The 20,929-nt window shown below is 45.2% G+C and overlaps 2 protein-coding genes across 2 annotated transcripts in view; both read right to left on the bottom strand.

The window, feature by feature from the left end:
* Positions 1–20,929, bottom strand: part of LOC308163739 (histone H1-like) — a gene marked incomplete at both ends in the record, with an annotated part of 203,279 nt that overhangs the window by 135,319 nt on the left and 47,031 nt on the right. The gene's annotated exons all lie outside the window — the stretch shown is intronic.
* LOC308163468 (F-box only protein 15-like) lies at positions 8,230–20,911 on the bottom strand (the record flags this gene model as incomplete). The annotated part of the gene is made up of 11 exons (XM_080537655.1): positions 8,230–8,403; positions 11,003–11,236; positions 11,906–12,033; positions 12,902–13,047; positions 13,930–14,015; positions 15,439–15,568; positions 15,949–16,044; positions 17,361–17,588; positions 17,705–17,773; positions 20,602–20,729; positions 20,771–20,911. 11 exons carry the CDS (start codon positions 20,909–20,911, stop codon positions 8,230–8,232), a joined length of 1,560 nt encoding a protein of 519 aa, XP_080393781.1.

Genomic DNA, 20,929 nt, shown 5'->3' with positions numbered 1-20,929 from the left:
GCTGCCCCACTAACACCAAAGGCTCTTTTAAGAGCCGCCCACCCTTTCAACATAAGGCCAATTCCATAGCGGGTTGATCTCGCGTGTTACAATGTTGTATTGTATCTGTCACAGAGCAGCTTTGCAGACTAGTTGGTTTACCGGAACGAACGAGACTTCCTACAGGCCAAGAAGCCGGCGAAGAAAGACACCACCCCGTGTGGCTGGCACACCACCCCGTGTGTGTTTTAGAAATTGCTTTACATCAGTGTCAACCACTGAATCATACAATAATGATTTTACTTCAGAAAATACACACAATAACGATTTGACAACTAGGCCTATAGTTGTTATTTCTGCTGCTGTTACCTTATCAGAGTGGCCATCATTTTTCGGTTTGAGTAGGAATGTCTCCATAGAGTTGGATGTCTCTTTTTTCACTTTTACACGTTTTTAACACGGCGATAACACTTTTCGCTCAGTCAGGAGTAACGTACTACAGAGAGCTGGGAATGAACTTCACAATGTACATATTATATACCTATCAATTATATACAATTATTATTATATTATGACATATGCTACTTTTCTTGTTGTCGAGTCTTCTTGTTGTCGCGGGCGGCGTTACTGGCCAACTCCAGGATCTCAGCAGTCAGATACTCGAGCACGGCGGCCAGGTAGACCGGTGCGCCAGCGCCCACACGCTGGGCATAGTTGCCTTTGCGCAGGAGCCTGTGGACACGGCCGACGGGGAACTGGAGTCCGGCGCGGGAAGAGTGTCAGGAGCCGCCTAATTTGCATAGATCACCCTACATATAGTGGAACAGCGGCACACTCTCCCTGGCCATCGCTGGAGACAGAGGGAAGCTGGAGTTCACCTTCAAACAGGTACAGGCTGGTTGACAGGTTAGATTCAGAGCAGTGGAGTTGAAACACAGGTTCATCCATGCACCAGCCTCCCCTGGTTTCTACCTCCCCCAGCCTCCCCTGGTGTTCTACCTCCACCGGCCTCCCCTGGTTTCTACCTCCACCAGCCTCCGCTGGTTTCTACCTCCACCAGCCTCCCCTGGAAGGCTGGGTAGAGGTATAGGGGTGTGTGCAATGTTCCTCCTGTTGGGGGTGTGACGCCTCCCACTCTGCCTGCATATTGGCTGTGGCTGGAGCCTGGGCAGAGTGGGTGGGTCGTTAGGTTGAGTGGTGTCACCTGGGTTTGGGGAGCTGGGGATATATATATGAGAGGGGTGTCCTCAGCTCTCTCTCTCTTCCTTATGATTTGGGTTCTGTTGGTAAGGTCTCTGGGTACCTGGTTTTTGGGGCCTTTTAGTTTTACACTACATACATTCATACACCTTACACATACAACATACATTTTACAACCATTCACTCATGGCATACACTACTGATTCTTATCCATAATCATATACATGTTATTTAGTTTATGTTTGTTCATTTAAGTAAATAAAACTTTAATTGTATCATTTAAACGCATGTGTGGACTCCCTTATTTGTTACTACCTTCGGGTGTGTAACAGGGGGCTGGAGGGGCTAGGTAGAGGTATGGGGGGGTCTAGGTATAAAAGTGTCACTATTGCAAAGGGGTTGGGCATTGGGTACGGGAATGTCCAGTATTAAAAGCAAACAATAGATTCCCTAACACACAGGTGAAACCGGCGTTACTGGCCAATTCATTCGATCCAGTGGCGTTGCCGTCGGTACCGTGTTTGGAAAAGTATCGGTCGTTTATTTCTGATGGGTTTGTGTCGTTGCAGGGCAGTGAACATCGCCTGCCGGTAAAGATACTGCGGGACACTGGTTCGATAGATTCGTTTGTGCGTGCCTCGGTGTTACCTTTTTCATCGGAAACTGACACAGGGGACGTTATTTTGATTCGAGGGATGGGTATGTCTGTGTTCCCGGTGCCCGTGCATAATATGTCTCTCGTTTCAGGGTTGGGGAATGGAGACGTACAAATGGGTGTGCGCGCTGAGTTGCCTGTTGAAGGTGTAGACATCATTTTGGGTAACGATATTGCTGGGGTGCGAGTGTGGGCAGATGGGTCTGTCACTCAAGAATCGCCGAGTCCAATTCGATTGGACGGGGCTGGCATGGCGTGTCCAGCCAGTAGTGTTACCGGTGAAATTACCAGGGCGCGCGACGCGCCAAGTACCACTCAGGGGGCAGAGGGGGTAATTGGTGTGGTTAATTGTATTTTACTTGAACAATTTCTATCTATGTCGCCGGATGAGATTGGTGTCTATGTCGATGGTTTTCGACGCAGGTTGTTTGTGGCCATAGGAGGTGCACAAGATAAGACGCTGTGTACTATGAAGCCTTAATTTCTTTAAATGTTTTGCTTGTGTTTTGTTGATTTGCCTGTTTTTTTTTCCTTTTCATGCTAGCCGGTTTGTTTACTCTCTTAAATTGCTTTTAGGGTCCGAGGTTGCTGAGAGTGGGAGTGGGGACTCTCTTAAATGGCTCCTGGGGTCCGAGGTTGCTGAGAGTGGAAGCAGGGTGGTGAGGAGAAGGAGTAGGACATGGCATTATTGATGTATTTTGGGTTTACTTATTGTGGGGGGGTGGGGACAAAGTTTATAGTTATTTGATTAGTATAGTGGGGAACCATGTTTTTTAGGGGGGGGATGTGACGCCTCCCACTCTGCCTGCATATTGGCTGTGGCTGGAGCCTGGGCAGAGTGGGTGGGTCGTTAGGTTGAGTGGTGTCACCTGGGTTTGGGGAGCTGGGGATATATATATGAGAGGGGTGTCCTCAGCTCTCTCTCTCTTCCTTATGATTTGGGTTCTGTTGGTAAGGTCTCTGGGTACCTGGTTTTTGGGGCCTTTTAGTTTTACACTACATACATTCATACACCTTACACATACAACATACATTTTACAACCATTCACTCATGGCATACACTACTGATTCTTATCCATAATCATATACATGTTATTTAGTTTATGTTTGTTCATTTAAGTAAATAAAACTTTAATTGTATCATTTAAACGCATGTGTGGACTCCCTTATTTGTTACTACCTTCGGGTGTGTAACAGGGGGCTGGAGGGGCTAGGTAGAGGTATGGGGGGGGGGGGCTGGGAGTAGAGGTAGAGGGGTGTGTGCAATGTTCCCCCTGTTGGGGGGCTGGGTAGAGGTAGAGGGGTGTGTGCAATGTTCCTCCTGTTGGGGGGCTGGAGGGGCTAGGTAGAGGCATGGGGGGGGGCTGGGGGTAGAGGTATAGGGGCGGCTAGGCTACCGCAGGGATTTTGAGTTAAGCAGATTATCAGCTGCAGGGAAAACAGTTTGTGTGCCTCCTGGTGCAGGAATGTAGTCTCCTGTACAGCCGTGTGGGAGGAGGGGAAGCAGGGCTGACTGGGGTGGGAGGTGTCCCCACTGATGCCTCGCGCCCTACACTCATAGCCGGCTTTCTTGTCTGATGATTATAGACATCTCACCCCATCTCATCCAATATAGCTTTACCAATATGTAGGATAACACATTTCTACTATTCTACTCTGTGTTAACCTTCTGCTGTGGTGATTGGGGTCCAGAGGTTGCTACAGGGACACTCTCTACATTCTGAGGTCATGCCCAACCCCTACATACAGTAGCTACAAGTCAGCCATTATTCAAAACGGTCATGATGCTGTAGAGCTGATGCACCAAGCCTGAGGCTGAACACATGGGCTACCACATGGACTAAAGTATTTACCGTCACCTCATGACTAGCCTCCACTATTATGGTTTTGACACCAAGATCAGAGTAATCAACAATAGTCATAACTTTGATCATCACGATATGCACACTAGTCAGCGTTTTGTAGAATTCCCAATGACACATTTTTAACAGGGATGGTTGCTCATAGAGCTGAAGCATTTGCATTTGATTTGTGAACTTCCTACTTTAAGGAATGGATATACTGTATATGTAAGATGAATATTTGTAAGAAAGTAGACTGCACAAGACAGTTTAGATTTATTTTATTTTTTTAAAGTTTTGCAATGAAATAACAGTACATGTTTTAAAAGTAAATATTTGAGTATCAAATACATGGATAACTAAAATTATGGTTTCACAACCATGAGCAGAAATGCACATTCCACATGAGCAGAAATGCTCAGCAGAAATGCCCCAGTATGCAGCGACTCAGAGCATATACCTTGGGCACTATTGTTCCCACATGTATGTGGACTACCATAAGACAAGATACTGGTTTAATAGCACACGTGGATATATTTTCAGTTCAAGAGTACTGTACAAAAAGCAACCATCACAGTTCCTGCATCATACGCATAACTCATCTCTATAACTACCGCAACTTCATTTCTCTTGTTGCAATGCCAAGAAACTCACTAGCAGCCAGGTGAGCTCTTGTCCAATATTGGGCAGTAGGGGGTCAGGTAAGACACGTTTGGAGCACTTCAGGCATGGGTGTTGCTGCTAGACCCCTTTTACTGGGGCACCTGCCCTCGTATTGATCTGCTGTGACCCAGAAAAATCACATGTTCGAGTTATCATAAGAAAAAGTTATCTATGCTAAGGCCATAGGCCATAATGCTATAAGAATTAGTGGCTATTATTAGGTTTTTAGTAAGTATCATATAACTAAGTATCCTCTAGCAAGTAAGAGACAACGCACTCATGAACATGTGCCCCTAAGTGACGACTTTTTAATTGCTCATTAGAGGTGTGAACATATTAAAGGAAATAACACTTGAGAAGTAATACTCAAAACTCTACACCAAATATTACAAAATCATAACAGAACATGTGAGCTAAACCGAGCAAAAAAAAACTGAACACAAACAAAACACAAACACGAACAGCTACAAGCGTGTGCGGTCTCAACAATACTCTCTCCCAAAGTGTTTGTTAACTTTGGCCACGGGGATGAAGACTACCAGGTTGATGAGGCAGAAATGCCTGTCCTCCTCCAGCCAGACCAGCTGCATCTTCACCCTGCCCTCCGCGTCCAGGTAGTCGATGTAGAACTGGTCTCCCTCGTGGTGGTAGGAGAGGTTCTCCATCTGCACCATGGAGACGGGGCTGCTGACGCACCAGAACGGCTTCTGGGACTCGTCCAGCAGAGTCAGACTCATCATGCAACAGTCCTACAGAGAGAGAGGGAGAGGGGGAAAGACATTAGGACAGTCCTACAGAGAGAGGGAGAGGGGTGAGAGACATTAGGACAGTCCTACAGAGAGAGGGAGAGGGGTGAGAGACATTAGGACAATCCTACAGAGAGAGGGAGAGGGGTGAGAGACATTAGGACAGTCCTACAGAGAGAGGGAGAGGGGGAAAGACATTAGGACAGTCCTACAGAGAGAGGGAGAGGGGGAAAGACATTAGGACAGTCCTACAGAGAGAGGGAGAGGGGTGAGAGACATTAGGACAGTCCTACAGAGAGAGGGAGAGGGCTGAGAGACATTAGGACAGTCCTGCAGAGAGAGGGAGAGGGGTGAGAGACATTAGGACAGTCCTACAGAGAGAGGGAGAGGGGGAAGAGGGGGAAATATATTAGGACAGTCCTACAGAGAGAGGGAGAGAGGGGAGAGGGGTTCCCTGTAAGGGAAGTTCCATGTAAGGTTTTAGGCAGATCCACACCCCTCATATTCAATGGGAGGGGAAAAACTGCATTAGGATGGGGGGGGAAAAGGATTGTATGGTTTCTTCTGACATACAGTAGTACTTATCTATAAGTTCAAAGGTAAGGAGGGGTTATAAATGCTAAAATTAGGTTGGGGGTGAATGCCTATTCCTTTTTAGATGAATAGTTCAGATCAACCACTACAAGACCAGCCCCTACACCCCCCTCCCCCCTCCCCCCTAGCCCTAGATCAGCTGAGCTGATACAGATCTTGGGAGCTTGCTATATGGTAAAAAAAAAAACTCGACCAAACATTCCAGTAAGAGAGGCGTTTAGGTGCTGGTTTAGCGGTGGCTCTGGGACCGTCCCCTAGTGTTAGTGTACCACTGCGTACCGCCACAGTACCCCCCGCAGTGTGGTCAGTTTTCCAAGGCAGGTTGATCTTGCCGCAGAAGGGTCTGTGCTGGGACAGGTTCTTCACGTGGATGGCAATCAGCGGAACGAAGCCGTCCTGGACATGACCTGGTCAACGACAACACACAACCGATACCACAGAGTAAGAGGCTGGTTAGCAGGTATTACACACATCACAGTCGTGCTGTACTATAGGAAGCCCAGACCCAGTAAGCTGTATTATTTTATTTTTTTTGATATTTTATATACAAAGTAGAGGAAAGTTTTGTTTTCTTTGTATTTGATCCAGTACTGATGCAAGTTGTGTGTGTCTGCGTCTCTGGTCTTTGCTATTGTGTGTTTTTTTGGGTTATAAAATAAGAACATGACAAACATATTGTGGGGGTGGGGGTGGGGGGGGGAGTTTGTTTGTTTGTTTATTTGGATCCCCAATAAGCCATTAACCAATGGCTACAGTGGGGTCCACATAAAATCAATACATTACAGAATAATACGATACAATTCAATAATAATTATAATACAACAAAATACATCATATAGATAAATAAATAAAAATCCCTCTATTTCATGCAACCATATCCAGACAAAATCACAAAAATCACAATTTTTTCACACACAATCAACATGAATAGTATTTTATTTTATTTGTCTGTATTTCAGCCGCCACCAGTGTCAGTGTCAAGCACGGACTTACACACACACGACAATCATGTTTTTACTTATTGAGTAAATAATGAGCAGTAATGAGAGATTTGACATCTAGGTCTAGTTTACACTTTGACGCTATAACGTGTCACTCGGTAGATCTGTGTGCGGAAGAGGATGGTGGGGGTATGACAGTGTCCATAAAGTTGCATATAATATCAACATATACAGATAGTTCCTCTTTCCGTTACACCATTAGGTTACATTTGGACAGAAAGGCGGGCGATAACACTTTTCGCTCAGTCAGGAGTAACGTACTACAGAGAGCTGGGAATGAACTTCACAATGTACATATTATATACCTATCAATTATATATTATTATTATTATATGATGACATATGCTACTTTTAGTATATTGAATATGTCACGTGGGACGAGTTTGATTTCAACTTCTCCCAACCAGCGGAGATCACCACAACAGGTGTAAATCAACAAGGCCAAGGTGATTTTGCCGCCGGAAGTGTGTGTCAGGAGCCGCCTAATTTGCATAGATCACCCCTACATATAGGGGGTATATATATATATAGGGGTCGTATCGTATCGGCCTTCATTCGTTCCTGAGAAGCAACACTGAGAAGTCACTATGCCTGTCACGTTCCTGAGAAACTTCTCTCCAGAAGAATTGAAGTCCGCGCGCAAGAAGGCCGTCACCAAGACCGCCACCAAAACCGGCAAGAAGCGCAGAAAGTCCAGGAAGGAGAGCTACGCTATCTACGTGTACAAGGTCCTGAAGCTGGTCCACCCCGACACCAGCATCTCCTCCAAGGCCATGGGAATCATGAACTCCTTCGTCAACGACATCTTCGAGCGCATCTCCCGTGAGTCTTCTCGCCTGGCCCACTACATCAAGCGTCGTACCATCACCTCCAGGGAGATCCAGACCGCTGTGCGTCTGCTGCTCCCCCCCGGTGAGCTGGCCAAGCACGCGGTGTCCGAGGGCACCAAGGCCGTGACCAGGTACACCAGCTCCAAGTAGTAGCGCTTCTGCTGCCCCACTAACACCAAAGGCTCTTTTAAGAGCCGCCCACCCTTTCAACATAAGGCCAATTCCATAGCGGGTTGATCTCGCGTGTTACAATGTTGTATTGTATCTGTCACAGAGCAGCTTTGCAGACTAGTTGGTTTACCGGAACGAACGAGACTTCCTACAGGCCAAGAAGCCGGCGAAGAAAGCCACCACCCCGTGTGGCTGGCACACCACCCCGTGTGTGTTTTAGAAATTGCTTTACATCAGTGTCAACCACTGAATCATACAATAATGATTTTACTTCAGAAAATACACACAATAACGATTTGACAACTAGGCCTATAGTTGTTATTTCTGCTGCTGTTACCTTATCAGAGTGGCCATCATTTTTCGGTTTGAGTAGGAATGTCTCCATAGAGTTGGATGTCTCTTTTTTCACTTTTACACGTTTTTAACACGGCGATAACACTTTTCGCTCAGTCAGGAGTAACGTACTACAGAGAGCTGGGAATGAACTTCACAATGTACATATTATATACCTATCAATTATATACAATTATTATTATATTATGACATATGCTACTTTTCTTGTTGTCGAGTCTTCTTGTTGTCGCGGGCGGCGTTACCGGCCAACTCCAGGATCTCAGCAGTCAGATACTCGAGCACGGCGGCCAGGTAGACCGGTGCGCCAGCGCCCACACGCTGGGCATAGTTGCCTTTGCGCAGGAGCCTGTGGACACGGCCGACGGGGAACTGGAGTCCGGCGCGGGAAGAGTGTCAGGAGCCGCCTAATTTGCATAGATCACCCTACATATAGTGGAACAGCGGCACACTCTCCCTGGCCATCGCTGGAGACAGAGGGAAGCTGGAGTTCACCTTCAAACAGGTACAGGCTGGTTGACAGGTTAGATTCAGAGCAGTGGAGTTGAAACACAGGTTCATCCATGCACCAGCCTCCCCTGGTTTCTACCTCCCCCAGCCTCCCCTGGTGTTCTACCTCCACCGGCCTCCCCTGGTTTCTACCTCCACCAGCCTCCGCTGGTTTCTACCTCCACCAGCCTCCCCTGGAAGGCTGGGTAGAGGTATAGGGGTGTGTGCAATGTTCCTCCTGTTGGGGGTGTGACGCCTCCCACTCTGCCTGCATATTGGCTGTGGCTGGAGCCTGGGCAGAGTGGGTGGGTCGTTAGGTTGAGTGGTGTCACCTGGGTTTGGGGAGCTGGGGATATATATATGAGAGGGGTGTCCTCAGCTCTCTCTCTCTTCCTTATGATTTGGGTTCTGTTGGTAAGGTCTCTGGGTACCTGGTTTTTGGGGCCTTTTAGTTTTACACTACATACATTCATACACCTTACACATACAACATACATTTTACAACCATTCACTCATGGCATACACTACTGATTCTTATCCATAATCATATACATGTTATTTAGTTTATGTTTGTTCATTTAAGTAAATAAAACTTTAATTGTATCATTTAAACGCATGTGTGGACTCCCTTATTTGTTACTACCTTCGGGTGTGTAACAGGGGGCTGGAGGGGCTAGGTAGAGGTATGGGGGGGGGGCTGGGAGTAGAGGTAGAGGGGTGTGTGCAATGTTCCCCCTGTTGGGGGGCTGGGTAGAGGTAGAGGGGTGTGTGCAATGTTCCTCCTGTTGGGGGGCTGGAGGGGCTAGGTAGAGGTATGGGGGGGGGCTGGGGGTAGAGGTATAGGGGCGGCTAGGCTACCGCAGGGATTTTGAGTTAAGCAGATTATCAGCTGCAGGGAAAACAGTTTGTGTGCCTCCTGGTGCAGGAATGTAGTCTCCTGTACAGCCGTGTGGGAGGAGGGGAAGCAGGGCTGACTGGGGTGGGAGGTGTCCCCACTGATGCCTCGCGCCCTACACTCATAGCCGGCTTTCTTGTCTGATGATTATAGACATCTCACCCCATCTCATCCAATATAGCTTTACCAATATGTAGGATAACACATTTCTACTATTCTACTCTGTGTTAACCTTCTGCTGTGGTGATTGGGGTCCAGAGGTTGCTACAGGGACACTCTCTACATTCTGAGGTCATGCCCAACCCCTACATACAGTAGCTACAAGTCAGCCATTATTCAAAACGGTCATGATGCTGTAGAGCTGATGCACCAAGCCTGAGGCTGAACACATGGGCTACCACATGGACTAAAGTATTTACCGTCACCTCATGACTAGCCTCCACTATTATGGTTTTGACACCAAGATCAGAGTAATCAACAATAGTCATAACTTTGATCATCACGATATGCACACTAGTCAGCATTTTGTAGAATTCCCAATGACACATTTTTAACAGGGATGGTTGCTCATAGAGCTGAAGCATTTGCATTTGATTCGTGAACTTCCTACTTTAAGGAATGGATATACTGTATATGTAAGATGAATATTTGTAAGAAAGTAGACTGCACAAGACAGTTTAGATTTATTTTATTTTTTTAAAGTTTTGCAATGAAATAACAGTACATGTTTTAAAGGTAAATATTTGAGTATCAAATACATGGATAACTAAAATTATGGTTTCACAACCATGAGCAGAAATGCACATTCCACATGAGCAGAAATGCTCAGCAGAAATGCCCCAGTATGCAGCGACTCAGAGCATATACCTTGGGCACTATTGTTCCCACATGTATGTGGACTACCATAAGACAAGATACTGGTTTAATAGCACACGTGGATATATATTTTCAGTTCAAGAGTACTGTACAAAAAGCAACCATCACAGTTCCTGCATCATACGCATAACTCATCTCTATAACTACCGCAACTTCATTTCTCTTGTTGCAATGCCAAGAAACTCACTAGCAGCCAGGTGAGCTCTTGTCCAATATTGGGCAGTAGGGGGTCAGGTAAGACACGTTTGGAGCACTTCAGGCATGGGTGTTGCTGCTAGACCCCTTTTACTGGGGCACCTGCCCTCGTATTGATCTGCTGTGACCCAGAAAAATCACATGTTCGAGTTATCATAAGAAAAAGTTATCTATGCTAAGGCCATAGGCCATAATGCTATAAGAATTAGTGGCTATTATTAGGTTTTTAGTAAGTATCATATAACTAAGTATCCTCTAGCAAGTAAGAGACAACGCACTCATGAACATGTGCCCCTAAGTGACGACTTTTTAATTGCTCATTAGAGGTGTGAACATATTAAAGGAAATAACACTTGAGAAGTAATACTCAAAACTCTACACCAAATATTACAAAATCATAACAGAACATGTGAGCTAAACCGAGCAAAAAAAAACTGAACACAAACAAAACACAAACACGAACAGCTACAAGCGTGTGCGGTCTCAACAATACTCTCTCCCAAAGTGTTTGTTAACTTTGGCCACAGGGATGAAGACTACCAGGTTGATGAGGCAGAAATGCCTGTCCTCCTCCAGCCAGACCAGCTGCATCTTCACCCTGCCCTCCGCGTCCAGGTAGTCGATGTAGAACTGGTCTCCCTCGTGGTGGTAGGAGAGGTTCTCCATCTGCACCATGGAGACGGGGCTGCTGACGCACCAGAACGGCTTCTGGGACTCGTCCAGCAGAGTCAGACTCATCATGCAACAGTCCTACAGAGAGAGAGGGAGAGGGGGAAAGACATTAGGACAGTCCTACAGAGAGAGGGAGAGGGGTGAGAGACATTAGGACAGTCCTACAGAGAGAGGGAGAGGGGTGAGAGACATTAGGACAGTCCTACAGAGAGAGAGGGAGAGGGGTGAGAGACATTAGGACAGTCTTACAGAGAGAGGGAGAGGGGGAAGAGGGGGAAAGATATTAGGACAGTCCTACAGAGAGAGGGAGAGAGGGGAGAGGGGTTCCCTGTAAGGGATGTTCCATGTAAGGTTTTAGGCAGATCCACACCCCTCATATTCAATGGGAGGGGAAAAACTGCATTAGGATGGGGGGGAAAAGGATTGTATGGTTTCTTCTGACATACAGTAGTACTTATCTATAAGTTCAAAGGTAAGGAGGGGTTATAAATGCTAAAATTAGGTTGGGGGTGAATGCCTATTCCTTTTTAGATGAATAGTTCAGATCAACCACTACAAGACCAGCCCCTACACCCCCCTCCCCCCTCCCCCCTAGCCCTAGATCAGCTGAGCTGATACAGATCTTGGGAGCTTGCTATATGGTAAAAAAAAAAAACTCGACCAATCCTTCCAGTAAGAGAGGCGTTTAGGTGCTGGTTTAGCGGTGGCTCTGGGACCGTCCCCTAGTGTTAGTGTACCACTGCGTACCGCCACAGTACCCCCCGCAGTGTGGTCAGTTTTCCAAGGCAGGTTGATCTTGCCGCAGAAGGGTCTGTGCTGGGACAGGTTCTTCACGTGGATGGCAATCAGCGGAACGAAGCCGTCCTGGACATGACCTGGTCAACGACAACACACAACCGATACCACAGAGTAAGAGGCTGGTTAGCAGGTATTACACACATCACAGTCGTGCTGTACTATAGGAAGCCCAGACCCAGTAAGCTGTAACACTAGAACAGCCGTGCCTTTTTTACCTACTAAAAGAGCCGCCTGGGGGGTCTTTAAAATGCTAACCTGCTATTTACACACAACGACCACTAGTTGGCCGCTTGTAAATTAGCCTGCACATATCGCACATATCTAGGAAAAGTCATGAAAGGAGAGTCCTGAAATTTGATTGAGTGCAAAGATATAACATATTTTCTTTACTCACAGGGGTCAAAATGACCCCTCGTGGCTGTTCTAGTTTAAGGCCCAGCTAGGGGATATTCAGACTAGGATACATCCGTTCTCTTCTCCGTTAGAGGTTTCAGTTCAGGCTTCATATCAAACGGCGCTTTGACCGGATCTACTGTATAATAATAATAATAATAATAATAATAATAATAATAATAATAATACATTTATTATAATACTATATTTATAATACTATATTTATATAGCGCTTTTCCGGGGCTCAAAGACGCTGACAATATGGGAAAAACAGAAGACACAGAAACATAAAGCAACAGATAACATGAGCACATAGAGATACACAGAGTTAACAAACAGGCACAAGGAACAATTAACACAGCAATGTCCAGGGGGGGAGGAGGGTGGCAGGGTTAGGGGAGATGGTTAGGGGTAGGGACGGTTGTATGCATGGGAGAACAGGTAGGCCTTGAGGTGGGACTTAAAAGTGGAGAGTGAGGGTGAGTCTCTGTATCCATTGAGCAAACGGTTAAGAGCCGCTTTCACTATCTTCCGTATGATTTCTTCCTTTACCTTTCCGACAGTGGAGATGACGGAAACATTCCGAGACGAGTCGGGTGACCGTGTTGTGAAGGACGAAGTCTAGTGAGTAACCATGGAGACCGTAGTTGGGGTCGCCATGGTTGACACAGGCCCTGTCTTCTAGCACCGGGTACGGCCTAGATGAGAGAAGACGGGATAGGAACGAGTGAGTGTAAGAGAATGGATGTCAGTTATGTAACAGGAAAGCTCAACACGTGAGGAGTGAGAGGGCAATGGAGAGTGTGTGTAAGTGAACAGTGAACACGATTTTTGTCTTTGGAAGTGAGTTTGTATGTATAATGCATCAGCTTCTGGGTAGAGTTTCTGAACGAGTATGACTGAATACATGAAAGGGTAACATATTTTATTTTAGTTCTCTTCTGCCAACTGGAAGCGAAGCAAGTGCGAGAAAACGTGACGCGACTGCACATCAGCATGCATTTATGCATGGCACCATCACACCATGTAGGCTGCAATAAGGCCTCAAGCTCACCCACACAACCACATACCACGATAGGTATGCTATGCAGTGCAGGCTGTATACATCAGTCGTTAAACATTTTTACATTTTACCTTTATCCAAAGTGATTCACAAGAAACTAATTATATTCCGTTAACAATTAGCAACTAGGTCAAAGTGGTCAGTGGATGCAGATAAAAATCAATAATTTCCTCAAGCTATGACATAACAAAAATTTAAAAAATAAATAATAATAAAGGAAGAGAGACCATAATTGATTTTTTTTGAATGTCAGAGCTTGGGGATTATGTTTTTATGTGTGATTATTATGTGTTGTTGTGAATCCTGGATGAAATCACACCAAAAAAAAAAAAAATACATACATAATTCATAAATCTGGGTAATGACCCCTCTGTCAAGTTAGAGTGACATCTGGTTTCCGGGGCGTCTTTAAACACTCTTTGAAACACTAAGCTTGCCATCTGTTGGCAATAAAGATATTTAAGAATATGAGTACAAACTGCTGGCGTTGTCCTAAGCCAGGGGCAGCATAGCATACCAAATGGGAGAGCCCAGCAGACTCCTCTCCACCAGTTTGTGGAAGTGGAGGTTGACCATGGCAAAGGCAATGGCCTGGCTCTCGCTCTGCAGAGAGACAGAGAGGGAGAGAGAGAGAGAGAGAGAGAGAGAGAGAGAGAGAGAGAGAGAGAGAGAGAGGGAGGGTGAGAGGGAGAGAGAGAGAGAGAGAGAGGGAGGGAGAGAGGGAGAGAGAGAGAGAGGGAGGGGGGGAGAGAGAGAGAGAGACAGAGAGGGAGGGAGAGAGGGAGAGAGAGAGAGGGAGGGGGGGAGAGAGAGAGAGAGACAGAGAGGGAGGGAGAGAGGGAGAGAGAGAGAGAGAGGGAGGGGGAGAGAGAGAGAGAGAGACAGAGAGAGAGGGAGGGGGAGAGAGAGAGAGAGAGACAGAGAGAGAGAGAGAGTGAGGGAGACACAGAGAGAGAGACAGAGAGGGAGAGAGAGAGAAGATTTTAGAGCTTACCTTGAGGGACCCTATTCAATCAGGTGACCAGGTTTCCTTGACAACCATGGTGTTTTAAAAAAACAAAAAACAATTAGAGTAGCCACCAAGGACGGAGCTGGGCAGCTGAGGTAGTAAACTGTAATGTCTACAAGCCATGCAGGTGACATTCTATAACGACAAGCCATGCAGGTGACATTCTATAACGACAAGCCATGCAGGTGACATTCTATAAGCCCACGGTCCAAACTATGGCGACGACAAAAACATTCTTTCGAATACAGCAGTGTTTCCCCCATACATAGCAGAAACTGTGGGCTGCCATATATAGTCTAATTTGTCCCACCATAGTCCCATTACAAACCGAAAGTATTTTTAGCGCCGTTTTATTTTACCTTTTTGTACATACCCTTTTTTTTCTCCAATACTGACAACCCACTTTCTGTTTTTAATAATAATAATAATAATAATAATAATAATATTAATAATAATAACATTTATTTGTATAGCACTTTTCCTGCAAACGTTGCAGCTCAAAGTGCTTTAATCATTATAGAATCATAATTTAATTATTTAGTCATTTAAAGGCAATATTAAAAAGATGGGTTTTCAGTCTTGACTTGAACATATTTGCTGAGGTTGCATTCCTAATGTAAACTGGCAGTGCATTCCACAATTTGGGTGCATAAAATAAGAATGCAGCCTCACCAAATCTCTTCTATGTGGTACACAGAGAAAACCAGCGTCAGAAGACCTGAGAGCTCTATTGGGCTGGCTGATATGCTAGCAAAAGGTCTTTCAGATATTCTGGTGCTATGCCAGTGAGAGCTTTATAAACAAGCAGAAGGATCTTGAAATCTATTCTGAACTTAACAGGAAGCCAGTGTAGAGTCCCTAAAATATGAGATGATAATAATAATAATAATAATAATAATAATAATAACCAACTACAGGCTTCAATACTATCTAAAATGGGATATTAGGTTATATATAAAATATGTTTGGCTTGATATGTATAATATCTATTGTTGGGTAGAGCCATAGATGACATACTCTCCAGAAGCCTATGAGGAGACCAGGAGGGAAGAGCACCAGCCTGACCAGTTTGTCTTTGCCAACGAGGACCCCATTCCCAGAGAAGGTGCTTTGGTCAAACGTGGCTACCAGTGATGGCCAGCCAGGTCTGAGGGGGGAGACAGAGGGACGCATATATGGATGACAGATACTGGAAGCAAAACAGATGTGTGGATGGATGGATGGATGGATGGATGGATGGATGACAGATTACTGGAAGTAAAACAGATATGTGGATGGATGGATGGATGGATGGATGACAGATACTGGAAGTAAAACAGATGTGTGGATGGATGGATGGATGGATGGATGGATGGATGACAGATTACTGGAAGTAAAACAGATGTGTGGATGGATATCTGGAGCCGTTGGCTGGACAGCAGTGTGAACGTGTGCATGTGTGTGTGTGTGTGTGTGTGTGTATGTGTGTGAGTGTGAAAGTTAGAGAGATACAGAGTCATAGGGATGGATGGATGGATGGAGACTGACTTGTTGAGGGACACCAACCTGAGGCTGTTGGGGGCACCTCTAATGACCCCGTGGACCTGCAGGGTAGAGAGTTTGTAGAAGAGAGGCCAGACCCCACTGTTCCAACACACAGTCACAGAGGAATCGGAGAAGTAGGCGTGGCCTTGCTTAAACGTGCCCTTGCACCCACGTTTGTCTGTCACCGTGATCTCCCAGGTTACATGCTGGTTTCTGAAAGGGAAGGATGTTGCCATGACAATGTCAAGTTTTCATATTCATATTATACCTGTACTTTTCCTATTCCTGTGTTTGGCCATACAACCGCACACATATGTGACAGCAGCTGGTGAAAGCGGGAACTAACTACTACCTAGTTAGTGTAGAGTAGTGGGGATTATTCATCGAATCCATTGCAATGCAATTGTTTTGGCTTGACTAGCGAGTGTGTCATTGATTTTCAACAACATTGACATTTAATAACTTTTTTCAGAAAGTTTTATTTTATTTTATTGGTTGCCAACTTGTTCCCACTTCCACCAGCTGCTGTCCACATATTGTGACTCTGAAGGTGCAGCAAACATGATGCCCCAATAAAATACCAATGACTTGCAATAGCTGAGATGAAACTGCAGCTATTGAGATACATGTTTGCAGGGTTCCTACACGTTTCAACAAGTCAAATTTAAGACCTTTTTAGACCTCTATGAATATAATTTTAGACATATTCGTGACAACATATGATAGCTATTTGTCATCCTCAAGGTGATGAAATTAGGGATTTCACTGCCATACAGACAAAAAAGTCTGAAGGATAATTAATATAAAATAAATATTGGTTCCAGCTTGATTAATTGCCGCGTAAATAGATGTGGTCGGACTGATGTCCTTGCAGGATCTCATTTTTAAGACCGAATAACTGAAATGTGGGACCTTTTTAGGCCTTCTAAATCGGATTGCTGGATTTTAGACTTTAAGGCCCAAGGGGACCTGGGGGAATTACCCTGACTGGTATTTGACTCAAGAGAATGAGTGACGGTGTGTTCTCACTAGAACATTTGCTTCACTTGGAATCGAGTTTAGGATAAAATTCGCTTTGCTCTGCGTCGTTTGGAGCTGTGAGAACACATGCTCCGCTTGAAAAGGGTGGTTTCGCTCCGGTTAGAAACGATGCATTGAGGCTGTCCATAGGAAAACAACAGCGCATGCGTGTTGATTTGGATAAGAGCGGGATGAACGGGCAATTTTATTTTTTTCTGACCAATCAACTACCACGTCTGTTGCTTCGACTGCGTATGTTACTTCGTTTACATAAAGGGCCGTGAGAACGCTAATCAGAGAAATAATTTATGCAACAATGTTGCAAACTCATCCACTTCCTCCGGGTCCTGATTCAGACTTTCATGTGAGAACATGACCTGAGTGTTTCAGCAAACCTGAGGACTCTCTCTGTCTGGGTGGGCAGCCCTGTGTTGCGGTTGGTGTCCCTCAGGTCCCTCTTCCACTTGTTGTCGTTGTATCCCGTCATGGCCCTGAAGTACTTCCTCCTCCAGTAGCCCTCGGGCCTGTCCAGAACATCCACGGCACTCCCATTCTGCCCAGCCTCGTCCTTCCAATTCGGCCTCCACATGTACTCTGTAGAGTGCATCTTGTGCCACACTGCACTGAAAATAAGCCAATTAATGTCAGGTGCCCCACTGGACTGATAAGCATACATGTTGTGTCAGCTATTGTCTTCTCCTTACTTGTTGTTGGCCAGCAGATTAAACAGCTTGTTGACACAGCAAGGCAGTAGAGCGAAAAGGCATCCAGGTATGAAACGATCTTCATCAGCATCTCAGGTGGCAATCTAATGAAATGTCAATTAGGAATCATGATTCAAAACGCAAATTAAAGTGGTCCATCTCAATCGGCAGAGCTAATCTATGTTGAGCTAACTGAAACTAATACAAATATTCTGTTCAGAAAGGAGGACACAGGCAACAGAGAATGCAATACAGTTCATTGCTGAAGGTGTGGACTTAACTGTAACTACTACTACTTCTACTACCGTACTACTCCTACTACTACTCCTACTACTACTACTACTACTACCACCACCACTACTACTGCTACTACTACTACTACTACTACTACTACTACTACTACTACTACTACTACTACTACTACTACTACTACTACTACTACTACTACTACTACTACTACTACTACTACTACCACCACCACTACTACTGCTACTACTACTACTACTGCTGCTACTACTACTACTACTACTACTACTACTACTACTACTACTACTGCTACTACTATTACTACTATTACTACTACTACTGCTACTACTATTACTACTATTACTACTACTACTACTACTACTACTACTACTGCTACTACTATTACTACTACTACTATTACTACTACTACTGCTACTACTACTATTACTACTACTACTACTACTACTACTACTACTACTACTACTACTACTACTACTTCCACTACACTACTACTACTAGTACTACTACTACTACTACTACTACTACTACTACTACTACTACTACTACTACTACTACTACTACTACTACTACTACCGATGATGATGAAAACCTTTATTGTCCCCAATGGGGAAATTTTGTTGTCAAACAGCTTAGTTAGGGCAGACAGAAAACATTCAATAAATAAATAGATAAAACAGTGCAGGCTCAATAAGTAAAAAGTTCCAAGTTCCAAAGTTCCAGCTCCAGGTCTCCCCCACCCTGCAGGGCCTGGTTGTAGAGTCGGAGTGCAGCTGTAACAAAGGACTGTCCAAATCTTTTTGTACTTTGACGGGGGAGAACAAATCTGTGGCTGAACTTGCTCCTCATCCCCGCCAGCTCGCAGTACATCGGGTGGGAGGGATTGGCCAGCATGGCCGCCAGTTTTTTCCCCATCCTCTGTTCTGCCACCACCTCTAGGCTGTCCAGCCCGGTCCCCACCACAGAGCTGGCCTTCTTCACCAGTTTGTTTAGCTTCGCAGCATCCCTGGCACAGATGTTTCCTCCCCAGCAGGCCACGGCGAAGAACAGAACGCTGGCAACCACCGACTGATAAAACATTCGCAGCAGCTTGTTGCAGACGCCGAAAGACCTCAGCCTTCTCAGGAAAAACAGTCTGCTCTGCCCTTTCCTGAGAAGAGCCTCGGTGTTGTCAGTCCAGTCCAGTTTGTTATTAATTTGTACTCCCAGGTACCTGTAGGAGTCCACCCTCTCGACTTCCACCCCCTTGATGGTGATGGGGGCTGGGGTCCTTCTCTTCCTCCTAAAATCCACCACCAACTCCTTTGTTTTGCTGGTGTTAAGCAAAAGGTAGTTGGTGTCGCACCACTGCACAAAGCTCTCCACCAGGGCCCTGTACTCCTCATCCCTGTCGTCTGTGATGTAACCGACGATAGAGGAGTCATCAGAAAACTTCTGCAGGTGGCACTGGTCGGAGCTAAACTGGAAGTCGGAGGTATAGAGGGTGAAGAGAAAGGGTGACAGAACAGTTCCCTGGGGGGCACCGGTGTTGCACACTAATGCTAATGCTATTTGCCGGCCTTCTGCAAACGTATCTGAGACCAAACCGGGCTACTTAACTGCAAGAGATCCTCCGGCAACAGAATATGTCCACTATGCAGTGAAATCGGCGACAATTAGTTTCAAAATTAACTAATAATAATAATGGAAGACTGGACTCTCTCCCGCTTTGTACTACCGCTTCTACTCTGCAAAAATGGTGGTCTTGAACTCTGTTCTCTTATCTACTGTAATTTTTTGGAAACGATCCACTTGGTCATGTCTATCAAGCTTTCTGACTATAGTTCTCTCTGTGAAGGATCATTGGCTTCCTTTATGTCCCTCACAGACTCTACACCCACACACACAAGTTCTCAGATTTAATTTCTTATGAACAGATTTAATTTCTTCTGTGTATCTTTTGTATTATACGCTTTATATTCCACACATGCACGTTATTGTCTGATTTGGTTACTTACCAATATATCAAACCAGGGATTAATTCATTATGTATTTAGGAAAGTCATATACATCAGAATGCATAATGATTACCATCTTAGCAACAGTGATGACTTTAAGTTCAGTTAACAGTATTTGTCTGTCTGTCATTTTTGTGTGTCTTGTTTCAATTGTATTTTTTCTTCTTCTTGTTATTTCTCATGTTTAAATTGTTCTGTCCATTTCTATTTTGAAGTAAAAAAAGTAAAAGTAGTATAAGGAATATGATTTTTAGCCTGCTGACGAAATATCTACAACTAACCTCAATGAATGTAGTATACTGTATAATATGCTCTGAAGTTAATGAATGTGTACAGTAGAGAGGTAGTGAGATCCATCCTAGTCTAATTCAGAAAAATACCTACAAAATTCAAGATCTCATAAAATCGTGATAGGACTTTTTAATACTTCAGGGTCTTGATTTTCCCCAAATGGATTGATCAACTTTTAATACTTTTCAAGACACCGCGGATACCATGCCTTTATTAGCTGTACTTGTTCTGCTTTTAAAAACGTAGAAAATAAGGAACCCAAGATGCGCACAGCAGTTTAGTTTAGACCGATGGATGCACTTTTGGAGAGACAAGTGGTTGGGTCTTAAAAGAGCCTTTGGGGTTCAGTAGTCAAGTCGAAGTCGCGGTGACATATTTACTTGGATTTGACGGCTTTCTCGGTCTTCTTGGGGAGCAGCACTGCCTGGATGTTGGGCAGCACACCACCCTGAGCGATGGTCACACCGCCCAGCAGTTTGTTCAGCTCCTCGTCGTTACGGACAGCCAACTGCAGATGACGGGGGATGATACGATACTTATTGTTGTCGCGGCGGCGTTGCCGGCCAACTCCAGGATCTCAGCAGTCAGGTACTCAAGCACGGCTGCCAGGTAGACGGGGCAGGTTGCTCGGGTCTCCTGTCCAATGACAGCCGGAGAAGGAGGATACAACGGACCAATGAGCTTGTCCATAGTCGCCGCCCAATCGGA

The sequence above is a fragment of the Nansenia antarctica genome, assembly GCF_963989245.1.
Source record: "Nansenia antarctica genome assembly, chromosome: 8".
Lineage (NCBI taxonomy): Eukaryota > Metazoa > Chordata > Actinopteri > Argentiniformes > Microstomatidae > Nansenia > Nansenia antarctica.
This window is presented reverse-complemented; position numbering and strand designations above follow the sequence as displayed.